General features: G+C 46.4%; 2 protein-coding genes across 4 annotated transcripts in view; one reads left to right on the top strand and one right to left on the bottom strand.

Annotated features, from left to right (window-relative positions):
- The window catches only part of gpr137c (G protein-coupled receptor 137c), a 35,110-nt gene extending 33,305 nt beyond the window's left edge, over window positions 1-1,805 (bottom strand). The window contains 1 exon segment of the mRNA XM_055640419.1: window positions 1,316-1,805. Coding sequence (XP_055496394.1) covers window positions 1,316-1,690 — 375 coding nt within the window. The 5' untranslated portion in view covers window positions 1,691-1,805.
- A 2,577-nt stretch (window positions 1,806-4,382) lies between these two features.
- The window catches only part of txndc16 (thioredoxin domain containing 16), a 77,284-nt gene continuing 65,677 nt past the window's right edge, over window positions 4,383-15,989 (top strand). The window contains exons 1-3 of one of the 3 annotated variants that reach the window (XM_055640416.1): window positions 4,383-4,473; window positions 13,214-13,304; window positions 13,761-14,006. In XM_055640416.1, coding sequence (XP_055496391.1) covers window positions 13,850-14,006 — 157 coding nt within the window. In that variant the 5' untranslated portion in view covers window positions 4,383-4,473; window positions 13,214-13,304; window positions 13,761-13,849. Of the gene's footprint in view, window positions 4,474-13,213; window positions 13,309-13,332; window positions 13,491-13,760; window positions 14,007-15,989 lie in introns of those variants that run through there. The other 2 variants (XM_055640417.1, XM_055640418.1) reach the window with 2 other exon arrangements.

The following is a 15,989-nucleotide window of genomic DNA, read 5'->3' as shown; positions in this document are numbered from 1 at the left end:
AGGGCAGAGAATTACAACATTTCATAATTTTGAGGAAGACACCAGCATGGAGGACATGACAAGGAGCAAGATAAGGGGGTCTAGACAGACACTAGGGTCAAAGCAATATAGCACAAATAATGCTGGATCAAGTGGATAATAGCAACTATTTGCATACATTTGCTGTCAGTGAAAAGTAAAGACATACTGAAATTATTGCATCAACATAACTTGGGCAGTTCAGTGGGAATGGTGTATAATGAAAACTTATGCCAGTTCTGTATAGCATTGGAAATATTTACAAATTACGTAGAAAGCACACAATTTCGTAACACTATGCAATCCTGAAGTTTAATATCTGTATCTGATCATGTTGACATTTTACGCAATGTTTTTGAAACCAACCAGTTAGGGCAGAAGTTTAAGGCTCATGTGGGGATCACAAACACCAGTGGCCTGTTGTGCAATGCCCCCACGCCGAAGTTGTTGCCTCTACAAATCAATTTCCTCAACATCAATCCGTTGACACAAATCGGATACCAAATGTATTTCCGAATGCACTTTAAAAACAGTGATTATATCTACAACTTCATGATAACATTAATACTCGTGTAGCATTAAAATAAAGGTTTTGCATTGTTGTAGGACGGAATTGATAGTACTGAATAAATAGATACCAGAAGCCTGGATTGAATTCGGTTTGTAAAACAGTTTGCTCCACCAAAGCCTTCGCTAAAGTTTAACACCTGCAACTCAATCGCTTTATTCGTGATACGACACGATTAATTGCTTGGATTAAAGTAGTTACAAATTAATATACCATCAGATTTACGAATGACCATTCTATCATCTTTGGGAAATTATGTGATCAGGATTTCTAGCAATCATTGGAATGGAGGAAAAAAAACATGCAACTGACAAAAAATGTTTTGCATTAAACAGTCGAGCGCTGCATTGAAACCAAGAGGCAGTAAAAGCAATAAACGCCATAAGTAGTATTTATCCAACATCAGAATGACCCGGTTGCAACTGTTTTTTTCTAAGGTTAGGACTCAAATATCACCAGAACAAAACAAGACTGTCAAATCTCTATCACCGCCATCTACATTTGTCTCATGAATTAGGACAGTTGAAATCGGTATGATACAATCTGATTTACATCATAGAACAAGCAGGGCCGGCTGTTATCTCTGTATTAACAAGGACAAAGACATCAGCGGTTTGGCTAATGCGCTGTGGTCTCTGGAGAATACAGTGACAATTATCAGTCAAATACATACAAAATTGATATTGAAATCAATTTCTATTTTTAAACTTTTCCTTGCTATCAACGTACCTGTGCAAAATAAAGATTTAGCAGACACAAGGTGAAGAACTGCAAACATACAGGGAAACAATACAGCAGCCAGTAAGGCAAAGGCTCCAGTTGATTGGCTTGGACACAATTTTTAAAGTAAAACGAAAACAGGGTAGTCCTCAAGCCGGCCCATAGCAAACAGAGAAACAGAAACACAGTCTGGTAACTGAAGCGCTTGTGCTTGTAGTGCAGGACCAGCCAGAGCTGCAGGTACACGAAGAGGAAGAGCAGGGAGTAGAGAGCGGTGTAGACCACGGTCAAGCCCAGCTCCACTGAGGGAGGCACGGCAGCCTGCATCGGCCTGTCGGGAGCCGCCGTCAGCCAAGAAGAGGGAGCGGAGCGCTGCAGGGACATGGTGGTGGGGGTATGGAGCACTTGGTGCTGCGGTAACTACTGCGCAGCCACCTCCATCCGCGCGTCCGCCAGCTACATCAGCTGTAACAAAACGCAGGCTGGCGGCCCGCCCCCTCCCGCCTTAAAGCCCCTGATTGGCTCAGAGGCCAATCGCATACGTGAGCGGGCTGGAGCAGAATACAGGCTGACGTCACGCCCCCTGCCCTGCACTTGTCACTGATTGGTGAATCTGACCGTCAATCAGCCATGCGTCCCGCCCCCTATTGCGCAATGGTCTCTGATTGGTGACGCCTGCAGTCAATCAGACAGGGGCGGCCTGCAACAATGGAAAACAACCTGCCGTCCCGCCTCCGACGAAATGTTGGCCTCTGGTTGGTGTATCCGACAGTCAATCACACACGAGGGCGGGCTGCAACAATAGAAATCAAAGGGTGACACAAAATGCTGGAGTAACTCAGCGGGACAGGCAGCCTCTCTGGAGAGGGGGAATGGGTGATGTTTCAAGACGCTTCTTCAGACTGATGTCAGGGGAGTGGGTGGGACAGAGATAGAATGTAGTCGGAGAGAGTACATGATGGGAGAACTGGGGAGGGGGATGGGATGGAGAGAGAGGGAAGGAAAACAAGGGCTATTTGAAGCTAGAGGAGTCAATGTTCATACTGCTGGGGTGTAAGCTACCCAATCAAAATATGAGGAGCTGTTCCTCCAATTTGCGCTGGACCTCACTCTGACAATGGAGGAGGCCTAGGACGGTGAGGTCAGATTGGGAATGGGAGGGGGTGTTAAAGTGCTGAGCAACTGGTAGGTTAAGGCGGACTGAGCGGAGGTGTTCAGCGAAACGATCGCAGAGCCTGCACTTGGTCTCAGCGATGTACAAAAATTGACACCTGGAACAGCGGATACAGTAAATGCGGTTGGAGGAGGTGCACGTGCCATCAGGGTATGCAAGGTAGGCAGTGCCTACCCTGACTAAAATTATACAAAGGTAATTATTAAATATAAATAGTAAAGATTTCCAAGTCATTTACTAAATTCAGTATTTATTATTAAATGGTTATTATTTTAACAATCGATATTAGGTAGGCATAATTCTCCAGTGTCTTTCATCCGCAGTACATATAATACACGTAACTATGTTCAACTCACGAGCTGTGGATGCTGCTTCAAGACTTCACTTACAACGGACAATAAAGGCAGCTGAAATTCTGCCTTTGCACCGTTGATTGCGCGCTGTGCATGCGCAGTTTTTAAGATTTTTAAAAAGTTGACTGCCTACAGGACCGTGCATGAGCGGTTTTACATTTTTCTGCTCATGCGCAGATTTTATGGTTTTTAAAAGTTGACTGACTGCCTAGTGCCTACCCTGAGTAATTACATATGGCACGTGCATGGTGCAAGTGAACCTCTGCCTCATCTGAAAAGACTCGGGGTCTTTGGATGGAGTCAAGGTGGGACGCAAAGGGACAGGTGTTGCATCTCCTGCAGTTGCAGGGGGAAGTACCTGAGCAAGAGGTGGTTTGGGTGGGAAGGGACGAGTTGACCAGGGAGTTGCGGAGGGAACGGTCTCTGTGGAAAGCAGAAAGGGGTGGAGATGAGAAGATGTTGCCAGTAGTGGGATCCCGTTGGAGGTGGCGAAGGTTTTGGAGGATTATATGCTGTATGCATCGGCGGTTCTTTCCAAAACTACTTTCCTAATATTGGTTAAGGAAGAACCGCAGATGCTGGAAAAATCGACAGTAGACAAAAATGCAGGAGAAACTCAGCGGGTAATGCAGCATCTATGGAGCGAAGGAATAGGTGACGAGACGCTTCTTCAGACCAAAGATCCTATAGCGGATTAAGATAGACTACTCCTGCTAAATGCAATGGGCTGACGTGTAGTACGCAACGGAACGGAACATGGGCCTTTTTTCCATCTATTTCCTTAACCAGACCTGACCTGACCCTACTCGCAGTGTAATCAACGTTGTGGGGAACAGTTTGTGTTAATAAATTAAAATTCTGAAAATGAGAAGATTTTTCCCAAAGAACTTTTATTTTTACGAGGATGTTTCCGTAACCGGCTTCCGTCTCCGCACTAGTTATCTTTGCTCCGTAATGGGATCTTTGGTGCGGAGACGGAAGCCGGCTACGGAAATGGGGCCGAAAATTACCCATGAATCTGCCCATGACCGTACTATGTCTTTTTCGTCGAGTGATCTATCTTGCTTGCTATAGGATCTTTGCTTCAGACTGATGTGGGGTTGGGGGCAAAGATATCTTCGGTTGGGGGGGGAGGCGGGAAGAAGAAAGGATTAGGTACACAAAAATGCTGGAAACACTCAGCTGGTGCAGCAGCATCTATGGAGCGAAGGAAATAGGCAACGTTTCGGGCCGAAACCCTTCTTATATTGGCCTCCGATTAGTGAATTCTGCTGTCAATCAGCCGTCCGTCCAGCCCTCTGCGCGTTACACAGCATCTGTTTGGCGCGTCCACAGACAATCCGAATGCCAAGGTGGAATGTTGCAACAAAGTGATTGTTGCCCCGCCCCCTATCGCGCACTGACCTGTGATTGGTGGGCCCGGCGGACAATCAGACACGAGGGCGGGGCTTTGGGATTGTCGCCCTGGTCACAGCGGGGCTCCAATAATGGGAGGATTGACAGCGGGAGCAGCCAATCGGCGATTAGGATGCCGACAGGGGACGTCAGATCCACCAATGATTGGGTAGCGGAGGCGGGCATTCGGCGGACGGGCACTCGGCGGGCGGGCATGCCAAGCGCTGCTATGGTCTTGGTCTCAGGTAGGGCAGCGCAGGCTGGCGCGGCGCCTTCCCGCACAGTCACCGGGATGTTTGCGTGCTGAATGATTCATGTGGGGTTGGAATATAAGTGGCATTTTGTGCTATTGGGATGGAAATTTAACAAATGTGTAGTTGCTGGAAATCTCAAGAGTGTTTGTCGCATGTACCGATAACTGAACAATGAAACCCTTATTTGCAGCAGCTTAACGGCCCTTTAAACACAATGCACTTAAATATACAATAAACAAAAAAAATCATTAAGTTAATGACTCCTAATACCAATGTAGAAGCAACTCGAAGAACCCGTCTATCGAACTGTGTAGGAAGGAACTACAGATGCTGGAGTATCTCAGCGGGACAGGCAGCATCAAAGATCCTATAGCTCGCTATAGGATCTTTGGGCAGCATCTCTGGAGACAAGGAATGGGTGACGTTTCAGGTCGAGACCCTTCTTCAGACTCCATCTATGTCTGAAGAAGGGTTTCGGCCCGAAACGTTGCCTTTTTCCTTCGCTCCATAGATGCTGCTGCACCCGTTGAGTTTCTCCAGCTTTTTCGTGTACCTTCCATCTATGTACCGTCCGTCTGTGGCACTACAATACTGAGAGCTACAGTGCCCTCCATGATGTTTGGGACGAAGATCCATCATTTATTTATTTATCTGTACTCCACTGTAATTTCTACATGGTGAAATCAAAACGCATAAAAACGGCCTTTAATAAAATCTGACAATGTGCACTTTAACCACATGTATTTTTTTTAAATTACAAATCTCAAATTGTGGAGTCAAATCTCAAAATCAACTGTTTGGAACCCCATTAAGAAGAAAGAGGCAAATAAATAAATGATGGGTCTTTGTCCCAAACATTATGGAGGGCACTGTATATGCCCTCCTGTAAAAGACTTCCCTCTTATCCTTAAACTGTGACCCCTAGTTCTGGACTTCCCCAACATCGGGATTAATCTTCCTGCATCTAGCCTGTCCAACCCCTTAAGAATTTTGTAAGTTTCTATAAGATCCCCCCTCAATCTTCTGAATTCCAGCGTGTACAAGCCGAGTCTATCCAGTCTTTCTTCATATGAAAGTCCTGCCAGCCCAGGAATCAGTCTGGTGAACCTTCTCTGTACTCCCACTATGGCAAGAATGTCTTTCCTCAGATTAGGAGACCAAAACTGTATGCAAGATTGAGGGGGGGTCTTATAGAAACTTACAAAATTCTTAAGGGGTTGGACAGGCTAGATGCAGGAAGATTGTTCCTGATGTTGGGGAGGTCCAGAACAAGAGGTCACAGTTTAAGGATAAAGGGGAAATTTTTTAGGACTAAGATGAGAAAAACATTTTTTACAAAGAGAGAGTGGTGAATCTCTGGAATTCTCTGCCACAGAATGTAGTTGAGGCCAGTTCATTGGCTATATTTAAGAGGGAGTTAGATGTGGCCCTTGTGGCTAAAGGGATCAGGGGGTATGGAGAGAAAGCAGGTACAGGATACTGAGTTGGATGATCAGCCATGATCACATTGAATGGCGGTGCAGGCTCGAAGGGCCAAATGGCCTACTCTTGCACCTATTTTCTATGTTTCTATGTCTACACTGTTTACCCACCTACAAGCCCTGGATTACCTGTGACATAAAGGCCCTTCTTAACCAGTAGAAAAGGGCCTTCAGGAATGGTGACAGGGATGAGGTGAAACAGGTGTAGAAAGACCTGTGGGCAAGACTGAGACACGGCAAGGACGACTGCAGCAGCAGCGGGAAGCTTGAACTGAAATTTCAGCAGACCAACATGAGTGATGTGTGGAGTGGCTACAAGAAGACCAGTGGCCTGGGGAGGGAAAGCAATCAGTACTGGCCCAACGTGCTAAACCTGTTTTTTAATAGATTTGATGGTGGGGCCTCTGCCCACCCAGTTCCCCGACAAACTCTCCCCTCAATCCTCCTGGTCCACTTTCTCTGCCCTTTCTTTGTCGCACCTGACCATCAAGGCTGAGCAGGTGAGGAAGGAGCTGAGCAGACTCCACCCAGGCAAAGCCAAGTTCCTGATGGTGTCAGCCCTAGGGTACTCAAGGTGCGTGCCAGCCAGTTGTGCGGAGTACTCCAGCATATCTTCAACCTGAGCCTGGAGAGGTGGAAGACGTCCTGCATGGTTCCTGTACTAAAGAGAACGTGCCCCAGCGCTTCCAATGACTGCAGACCAGTGGCGCTGACTTCACACATCATGAGGTCCTTGGAGAGGCTGATGCTCACTCACCTGGTTAAACCCCACCTGGACCCCCTGCAGTTCGCTTACCAAACAAAGATGGGGGTTGAGGACGCACCTGCTCCACCGTTCCTATGCTCACCTGGATAATCCGGGAAGCACTGAATGCCATGTTTTTTTAACTTCTCCAGTGCTTTTAACACTATCCGGCCTACACTGCTAGGGAGCAAACTGACGAAGATGCGGATGGATGCTCCCTTGGTGTCCTGGGTCACCAACTACCTGACTGGATGACCACAATATGTCAGGCTGCAGAACTGAATCTCGGACATGGTAGTGACATGGTAGTGAGCAACACTGGGGCCCACAATGGTCCTCTCTCCCTTCCTGTTCACCATCTACACCTCGGATTTCAGATATAACTCAATCTCTCACCATCTGCAGAAGTTTTCAGATGACTCTGCAGTTGTGGGCGGCATCAGTGAGGGGAGGGAAGCTACATACCGAGGTATAGTCACCGACTTTGATGAGTGATGTGGGCTGAATTACCTGCAGCGCAACACCGACATGACTAAGGAGTTGCTGGCGGACTTTTGGAGGAGAGGAACACCCCTGTCCCCTGTCTCCATCAATGGTGTGGATGCGTAGTTTACCAGGGAGTACAAATACCTTGGAGTGTACCTGGACAGTAAACTGGACTGAAGGGACAGAGCCGGCTGTACTTTTTGAGAAAGCACTTCTCCTTCAAAGTCTGCAGTAAGATGCTGCAGATGTTCTACCAATCGGTGGTTGCCAGAGCCATCTTCTTCGCTGCCGTGTGATGGGGCAGCAGGGTGAAGGCCCTGGACACCAATAGGATTAACAAACTCATCAGGAAGGCTGGCTTCATCATGGGGGCGGAGTTGGATTCATGGGAGGTGGTCTTGGAGGGGAGGATGCTCCTCAAACTGCTGAGCATCCTGGACAATACAGCTCACCCCCTCCATGACACACTGGTCAAGCCGAGGAGTGCGTTCAGCAACAGACTGGTTCCACCAAGATGCAGGACAGAATGCCACAGGAGATCCTTCTTCCCTGTGGTTATCAAACTGTACAACTCCTCCCCCTTCTGACATGGGGTAGACTGAGACGGACTGCCCTCCCCATTCCCCCCCAAATCCTTTCAACTCCTCACTTTAATTTCATTTTTAATTTCATGTTTCATGTATTATGTGTTTTTTTGACTGTTGGCAGATCAATTTCCCTCCTGAGATAAATAAAATTATATCGTATTGAGTTTGACTTGATTGTATTGATGTATAGTAGTATCTGATTGGATAGCTTGCAATGCAAAGCTTTTCACTGTACCTCGGTGCACATGAGAATTATAAACCTAAACCTATGTCCTTAGTGCAACCAAAGATAGTTCATAGCTGAGATAGGTGTAGTGTTCAAGAGCCTAATGCTTGAAGCCGGAAATCTTGTACCTTCCCAATGATAGTAGCTAGATGAGAGCATGGGTCTTTGATGATTTTAGTTGTGCTTTTGAGCCTCCAATAGACCCCTTTGATGGTGGGGAGGTCAGTACCTGTGATGGACTGGGCAGCATCTATGAAGCATCTATGCTGCCTCACCCGCTAAGTTCCTCCAGCATTTTTGTCTACCTTCGATTTTCCAGTATCTGCAGTTACTTCTTAAACAGCTTGGACGGGGCATCTTGGTCAGCATAGATGAGTTGGGCCAAATGGCCTGTTTCCATGCTTTATCTTTCTATAAATCTAAGTCTGTGCTGACTCCCAACAGTGCAGTTTCATCAGTACCATCTCTACTTAATCTCCCTCCCACTCTTCCCTCTTGTTAAATTGTCCTCTAAACTACTCACTATTAAATGCCCATCCACTTTTTTGAAGGCACTGTCTTTGCTTCCAACACTCTTACATGCACCATATTCCAAATCACAATTGCACAAATATCTTTGCATCCTCCTTATATCATTTGCCATAATCTTATGTTTGTCCCACTGAACTATCTGCTAATGGGAAATGTTTTTCTACCCAAATGATCTTTTAACATTTATAACATTTCCTCTCAGCTCTCTTTTTATCCAAGGAGAACAGACTCAGCTATTCCAACATAAGCTTGTGCTAAACTCCCTTGACTTTGAAACCAATGTAGTATTCAGAAAATGCTAAAATAATTATTACTCTGAAGTGTTGATGGAGAGAGAGAGAGAGAGATAATTCAACATTCAAGGTAAATTCAAGATGAAAACAAAAACAGATTTTATACAAGTAGAGGCATGTAAAATTTGGGGGGGGGAAGACACAAAGGGAAACAGGTTGTTATGGATGTTAGTGCAAGTTAAAATGGAGTAGTAATGGAACAAGTAAAACAGGGAGGGGGTTGTGTGGGCAGGGGAGGTTGTGGGGGGGGGGGGGGGGTGTGGGAAGGGGGGTTGTGTAGGTGGGGGGGTGTGTGTGGGTGGGGGGGGGTGTGTGAGCAGGGGATGGGTTTTGTGGGTGGGGGAGTTGTGGGGGGGATGGGTGTGTGGGGGGAGGGGGGTGTGTGGGTGGGGGCGATTGTGGGGGGAGGGGGGTGTGTGGACGGGGGGGGGGTTGTGGGGGGAGAGGGGTGTGTGGACGGGCAGGAGGGGTTGTGGGGGAGAGGGGTGTGTGGACGGGCAGGAGGGGTTGTGGGGGGTATGGGCAGGGGTTGTGGGGGAGAGGGGGTGTGTGGGCGGGGGGAGGGGTTGTGAGGGAAAGGGGGGTGTGTGTGGAGGGGAGGGGTTGTGGGTGGGCGGGGGGGTTGTTGGGGGGATGGGTGTGTGTGCGGGTGATTGTGGGGGGAGGGGGTGAGGGGTGTATGGGTGTGTGTGGGCGGGAGGAAAAGGGGGAGAGAGCTTGGAGGAAAGTCGGGGGAAGAGCCATAGGGGAGGCAGGCAGGAGCCAGCGAGGGGGACCAGTGGTGAAGGGGCTGGAGCTGGCGGTGCGATGGGGACTCATAGTGGGCGCTGTTCGCTGGTTCCCCTCCGCCGGGATCAGAGTCTCCGCTTTCTGTTTGGCTAATATCTCCGACTCTGCGCCATGCTGGGCTGGGCCGGGCTTGGCTGGGCTGGGCTGGCCGCTTCTGGTCCCTCTGAAAATTGTGTCTGGTTGGAGACCTCCGCCGGCCATCCAGAGCATCCCTCAGCTCCAGTGATGACGTGATGGCGCAGGAAGGGGCGGAGAGTCCCAGGGAATGACAGAAGAGTTTAATCTGCGCGGTGCTGACTGGCAGGAGCAGAGATTCAGATTCAACTTTAATTGTCATTGTCAGTGTACAGTACAGAAACAATGAAATGCAGTTAGCATCTCCCTGGAAGAGCGACATAGAATATGATTTCAATAAATAAATCTATTTACATGCATACAGTCATAGTGTTTTTCCTGTGGGAGGAGTGTCCGGGGGGGGGGGGGGGTGATTGGCAGTCACCGAGGTACATTGTTGAGTAGTGTGACAGCCGCAGGGAAGAAGCTGTTCCTGGACCTGCTGGTCCGGCAACGGAGAGACCTGTAGCGCCTCCTGGATGGTAGGAGGGTAAATAGTGCATGGTTGAGGTGAGAGTAGTCCTTGGCGATGCTGAGCGCCCTTCGCAGACAATGCTTGCTTTGGACAGACTCGATGGAGGGGAGCGAGGAACCGGTGATGTGTTGGGCAATTTTCACCACCCTCTGCAGTGCTTTCCGGTCGGAGACAGAGCAGTTGCCATACCATACTGTGATACAGTTGGTAAGGATGCTCTCGATGGTGCAGCGGTAGACGTTCACCAGAATCTGAGTGGACAGATGGACCTTCTTCAGTCTCCTCAGGAAGAAGAGATGCCGGTGAACCTTCTTGACCAGAGTTGAGGTATTGTGGGTCTAAGAGAGGTCATCGGAGATGTTGACCCCCTGGAACCTGAAGCTGGAAACACGTTCCACCTCCATCCCGTTGATGTGGATGGGGGTGTGCGTGCCGCCCCTAGACTTCCAGAAGTCTACAATGAGCTCCTTGGTCTTCCTGGAGTTAAGGGTCAGGTTATTGTCAGCGCACCATGCTGCTAGGTGCTGGAGCTCCTCCCTATAGGCCGACTCATCGTTGTTGCTGATGAGGCCAATCACCGTTGTATCATCTGCATATTTGATGATGGTGTTAGTACCATGTACAGGTGTGCAGTCGTAGGTGAAGAGGGAGTAGAGGAGGGGGCTCAGCACACAGCCCTGTGGAATGCAGGTTCAGGGTGAGGGTTGAAGAGGTGTGCTTGTCTAACCTAACAGACTGGGGTCTGTTGGTTAGAAAGTCCAGTATCCAGTTGCAGAGGGAGGGGTCGATGCCCAGGTTACCGAGTTTGGTGAGCAGTTTAGAGGGTATAATGATGTTGAATGCTGAGCTGTAATCGATGAACAGCATTCTTACGTAAGTGTCTCTGTTGTCGAGGTGGGAGAGGGCGGAGTGAAGTGCCGTTGAGATGGCATCCTCCGTACTCCTGTTCTTGCAGTAGGCAAACTGATAGGGATCCAATGTGGGGGGTAGGCAGCCTTTCAGCAGTAGACTGACCTCGCTGTTCATCCATGGCAAGCATTTCAAAACCAACAGACACTTTTTGCAAGCATTTTAAAACCAATAGAGGCACTTTTTGCAAGCATTTTAAAACCAATAGAGACACTTTTTGTAAGCATTTTAGAACCAATAGAGACACTTTCTGTAAGCATTTTAGAACCAATAGACACTTTTTGCAAGCCTTTTAGAACCAATACACTTTTTTCAACCATTTTAGAACCAAAAATACACTTTTTGCAAGCATTTTAGAACCAATGGAGACACACTTTTTTCAACCATTTTAGAACACAATAAATACACTTTTGCAAGCAATGGACATTTGCAAGCATTTTACAGGAGACTAATTTGCTGACTGGAGAGTCAGAATTTTAGAAACAACCATTGGCCGCAGCGCATAGAATTCGCCTGTTCAATAATAAAATCTAGTTACCCGCAGAGCAACAATAGACACTTTTTTGCAAGCATTTAGGTGCCACCACATTAAGGGAACACTCACAGTTGAGTAGCACATGTGTTCAGTGTTAGTCACACTCTCGAGAGAGTTGTCGAGAGACATGATCCTCAGGCTTCCTCCATCTTGCAGAGACTGAGTGAGGCACACCACTTCTGGGTTTTATAGTCCCTCCCACCAGCAGGGGCAGCAGAGAGAATGGCAATTAAAAAAAACATTAATATCTCTTGATTTTCCCATCGATGGGAAAATTCCTCCGGTCCTCAGGCTTTTCCATCTTGCAGAGACTGAAAGGCACCACTTCTGGGTTTATAGTCCCTCCCACCAGCAGGGGCAGCAGAGAGAATGGCAATTAAAAAAAACATTAATATCTCTTGATTTTCCCATCGATGGGAAAATTCCTCCGGTCCCGAAAGGCGGAGGGGGGCTCTGAGCGAGGTGGCCAAAAATGACGGCCATAGGTGGCGGCATTCTCTCCGAAATCGCAGCACAGTGTGCCAAAAGCGGTCAAGATCAGACTTTTAGTAATATAGATAGATGGATGATTGAACCAGTGGGAAGGTCATCAGCCTTAAACATTATCACTTTTTCTTTCTCTCCTGATGCTCACTGAGCAACTGAGCATTTTCATCATTTTTATTTTATTCCAACTGTGTGTTAGGTCTGGAGGCTACAAAGTTCAAATTTGAGAAATGGAGTGCTGTATCTTAAGCTAATTTCGATCTTAAATGGAAAGGTACAGTAAGTCAGGGAAGCTGGGGATGTCAAAGTTGGACGATGTGGAAAACTAAAGTAACAAGTCATCGGTCATTTAAGAAGAGATGAGTTATTCTGAATTTCCTTTGTCTGGCCACATCCTGAGGAAATCTCCTGACCTGGGCCCTGTGATTGAACTCGTGTCCAAGGATAGAGTATTCGATGCAAATCTGAGTTTGCTTTGTCTCTCTTGGTTGGTTATATTGAATTAAACACTCTGAAACCTTAAGCATTCCGTCATTTCCCTTTGCATGCTCAGTTGTACAAGGCAGTTGATTTTTCTAATTCTCCCTTTATCTTTTTTATGATCCTTCTTTAAATCTGTTAGATGTTTTAATTTTTGTTTAGCTGTTTTATCACAAAGAAAATTATCTTCAGTTTATCAAATCTTTATGGAAGCTGAGCTCAGCTCTGTTGATTGTCAGCTGCACACAATGGCATAGCTGGCAGAGATGCTGCCTCACAGCACCACAGACCTGGGGTTGATCCTGACGTCCGGGTGCTGTCTGTGTGGAGTTTGCACGTTCTCCATGTGGGTTTCCTCCGGTTCTCCGGTTTCTTCCATATATCACAGCTGTAAAGGTTGGTAGATACATTGCAAATTGCCCCAGGTATGTTGAGAGTGGATGAGACAATGGGATAACATAGAACTAGTGTGAATGGGTAATCGATAGTTGGCATGGACTTGGTGGGATAATGGGCTGGTTTCCATGCTGTATCTTTCAATGATTATAATTCTGAAGTTCACAAATCAAAATGTTTATATTTCTTCTGTTACAGACTTCAAGACTTTTTCATTTCTCCTAACGGTGACAACATGGATATTGGATAAGGAATAGGAGGTCTATCAGGCAGCAGAGAAGCCCAATGAGTTGGTGGATTCACTTTTGATACTTATTGACCATTTCTTTAGCTGGCAGATCCTGGCTCTTCTGTAGAAAGTGGTGTGCCTGCAAAAATTCCAGTAACAGTTAAAGACTTTAAAGATACTGTTCATTATATAAATGTTGATTTTAATTTTCATCTGAAAACGTTATGATCAGCATACTTGTGCCAGGTTTGAAATAGAAAGTTGATATTCTAAATATAAAAATCTTCCAATGCACTTGTTTATGTAACTATTCCATTAAATGGGATTACTTAGAGATGGTTCTTAATTTGTCATATTTTACAATAAGTAAACTCTTTTTGCGCCTAACGAATGTGTCCCGATGTTACGCCTCATACTTTGTGTAACACTAAATTTAAAGATACTGTATGTGGTAGTCATCTTCATGTTATACATAGTTTGTGGAATAGGTCTCACTGTTAATTTATTTTTTTCCAGATTGAAATGAAGAACAAGATGGTTGAGGATTTCATTCGTATTATTTAAGCAATTCCTGAAATCATTGTTGCCTTTAACTATCTACTAAAATGGCTCAAAGGCATTACCATCTTTACTTAATTTTGTTGTGCACTGGTCAGTTCAGTGTTGTTGATGGTACAAAGCTACTTCCCAGTGTAAATCAGCAACACTTTGTAAATATTCTGCAGTCTGGAAAACCTTCTTTGATATACTTCAAAAGAATAAGTAAGTATTAGCTTGGTTGGATTAAATATTTCAGAGTTCTGCATTAAAATAAAAACCTCATGTTATTTCTGTTTATCATATCTATATTACTAAAAGTTTGATCTCGACCACTTCCTGTTGTTCAGTATATTGATTTTAGAAAAAACGCTGCTACTCACGGCTTTGATTTTTGGCCATCTTACTCGAGTCCCCCTCCACTGCGCAGGACAAGAGGATTTTTACCATCGATGAAAAATAAAAGAGTTACTAGTGTTTAAAAAAATGTTGAGATTCTCTCTCCTGAAGGCCACACCCCTTCCGGAGGGACTATAAAACCCAGAATTGTTGTGCCTCAGTCAGTTTCTGCAAGATGGGGGAATCGAGAGGGTCACATCTTTCAGTCTGAGCTGTGAATAACACTGAACACATGTTATTAAACTGTGAGTGGTTTTACTGACCTGTCAGTGCCCTTAATGTGGTTTGAAAATATAGTTTGGAAATACTAAAGCTGTGTTGCCTTTGGTTTGGAAATACTACAGCTATGTTGCCTTTGGTTTGGAAATGCTAAAGCTGTGTTGCCTTCGGTTTGGAAATGCTAAAGCTGTGTTGCCTTCGGTTTGGAAATGCTAAAGCTGTGTTGCCTAATTAAAGTTGCCTTGCCTAATTAAAGTTGCCTTGCCTAATTAAAGTTGCCTTGCCTAATTAAAGTTGCCTTGCCTAATTAAAGTTGCCTTGCCTAATTAAAGTTGCCGTGCCTAATTAAAGTTGCCGTGCCTAATTAAAGTTGCCGTGCCTAATTAAAGTTGCCGTGCCTAATTAAAGTTGCCGTGCCTAATTAAAGTTGCCTTGCCTAATTAAAGTTGCCTTGCCTAATTAAAGTTGCCTTGCCTAATTAAAGTTGCCTTGCCTAATTAAAGTTGCCTTGCCTAATTAAAGTTGCCTTGCCTAATTAAAGTCGCCGTGCCTATTTAAAGTCGCCATGTCTAATTAAGTCACCTTGCCTAATTAAAGTTGCCTTGCCTTCTATATAATTAAAAGTCTAATCTTTACCACTTCCTGTTTGCGCTTTATATTAATTTTAGAAAAAACACTACCACATATGGCTGTGATTTTTGGCCATCTTACTCAGTCCCCCTCCGCTCATCAGGTGCCGAGGATTTTTCCCATTGATGAAAAATAAAAGAGTTATTGTTTAAAAAATGTTGAGATTCTCTCTCCTATCAATCACACCATGAAGGCCACGCACCTTCTGGTGGGGGGGGGGAGGGACTATAAAACCCAGAAGTCTGGACGTGGCTCGGTCTCTGCAAGATGGGGGAGGGAGAGGTCACGACTCGCTGTCTTTAGTGGCCTTGCACCCTGCTTGAAAGGGTATGAAACTGCACTTGAATTTGGTGGCCTTGCACCCTGCTTGAAAGGGTAAGAAACTGAACTTGAATTTGGTGGCCTTGCACCCTGCTTGAAATGGAATTTCAAGGAATAGCCGTGAGTCAACTGCCAGCCCACCAGCCATGAGTGAGTGAGCTGCCAGCACAACAGGACTTTCCATCGTGGTGTGCCAGAGAGGATTGCTCCGATCGCTGGCCTGGTGACTTTGACACCGTGGGTGCTGTGGCCCGCGGAACTTCTAGCCGCAGGCGTACAGTGGACTTATCATCCAGAGCCTGTGATCCCTTGCCAGGGATCGCCGAGAAGAGCTCCGAATGCCGGCCCGCGGCCTATAACATCCTGAAGCCACGGCCTGCGAAGCTTCTAGTCGTGGGGGGGGTGTGGGCTTACCATCCGGAGCCTGGGATCCCTCGCCAGGGATCGTCAGAGAAGAGCTTCGACCGCCGGCTTGCGGCCTATAACATCCTGAAGCCACGGACTCCGGTAGGAAAGCACCGATTTGGGACCTGCAAGCGTGTTCCACCGCCTGTACATCAGGCCGCCTGTAGTGGTGACTAGGGAGGGTCTATGGCCCAGACCATGGATGAACAAAGGAGGAGGACTGGCTGAAATTTG

This window comes from Leucoraja erinacea, chromosome 9 (genome assembly GCF_028641065.1).
Source record: "Leucoraja erinacea ecotype New England chromosome 9, Leri_hhj_1, whole genome shotgun sequence".
In the NCBI taxonomy this organism is placed as follows: Eukaryota; Metazoa; Chordata; class Chondrichthyes; order Rajiformes; family Rajidae; genus Leucoraja; species Leucoraja erinaceus.
This window is presented reverse-complemented; position numbering and strand designations above follow the sequence as displayed.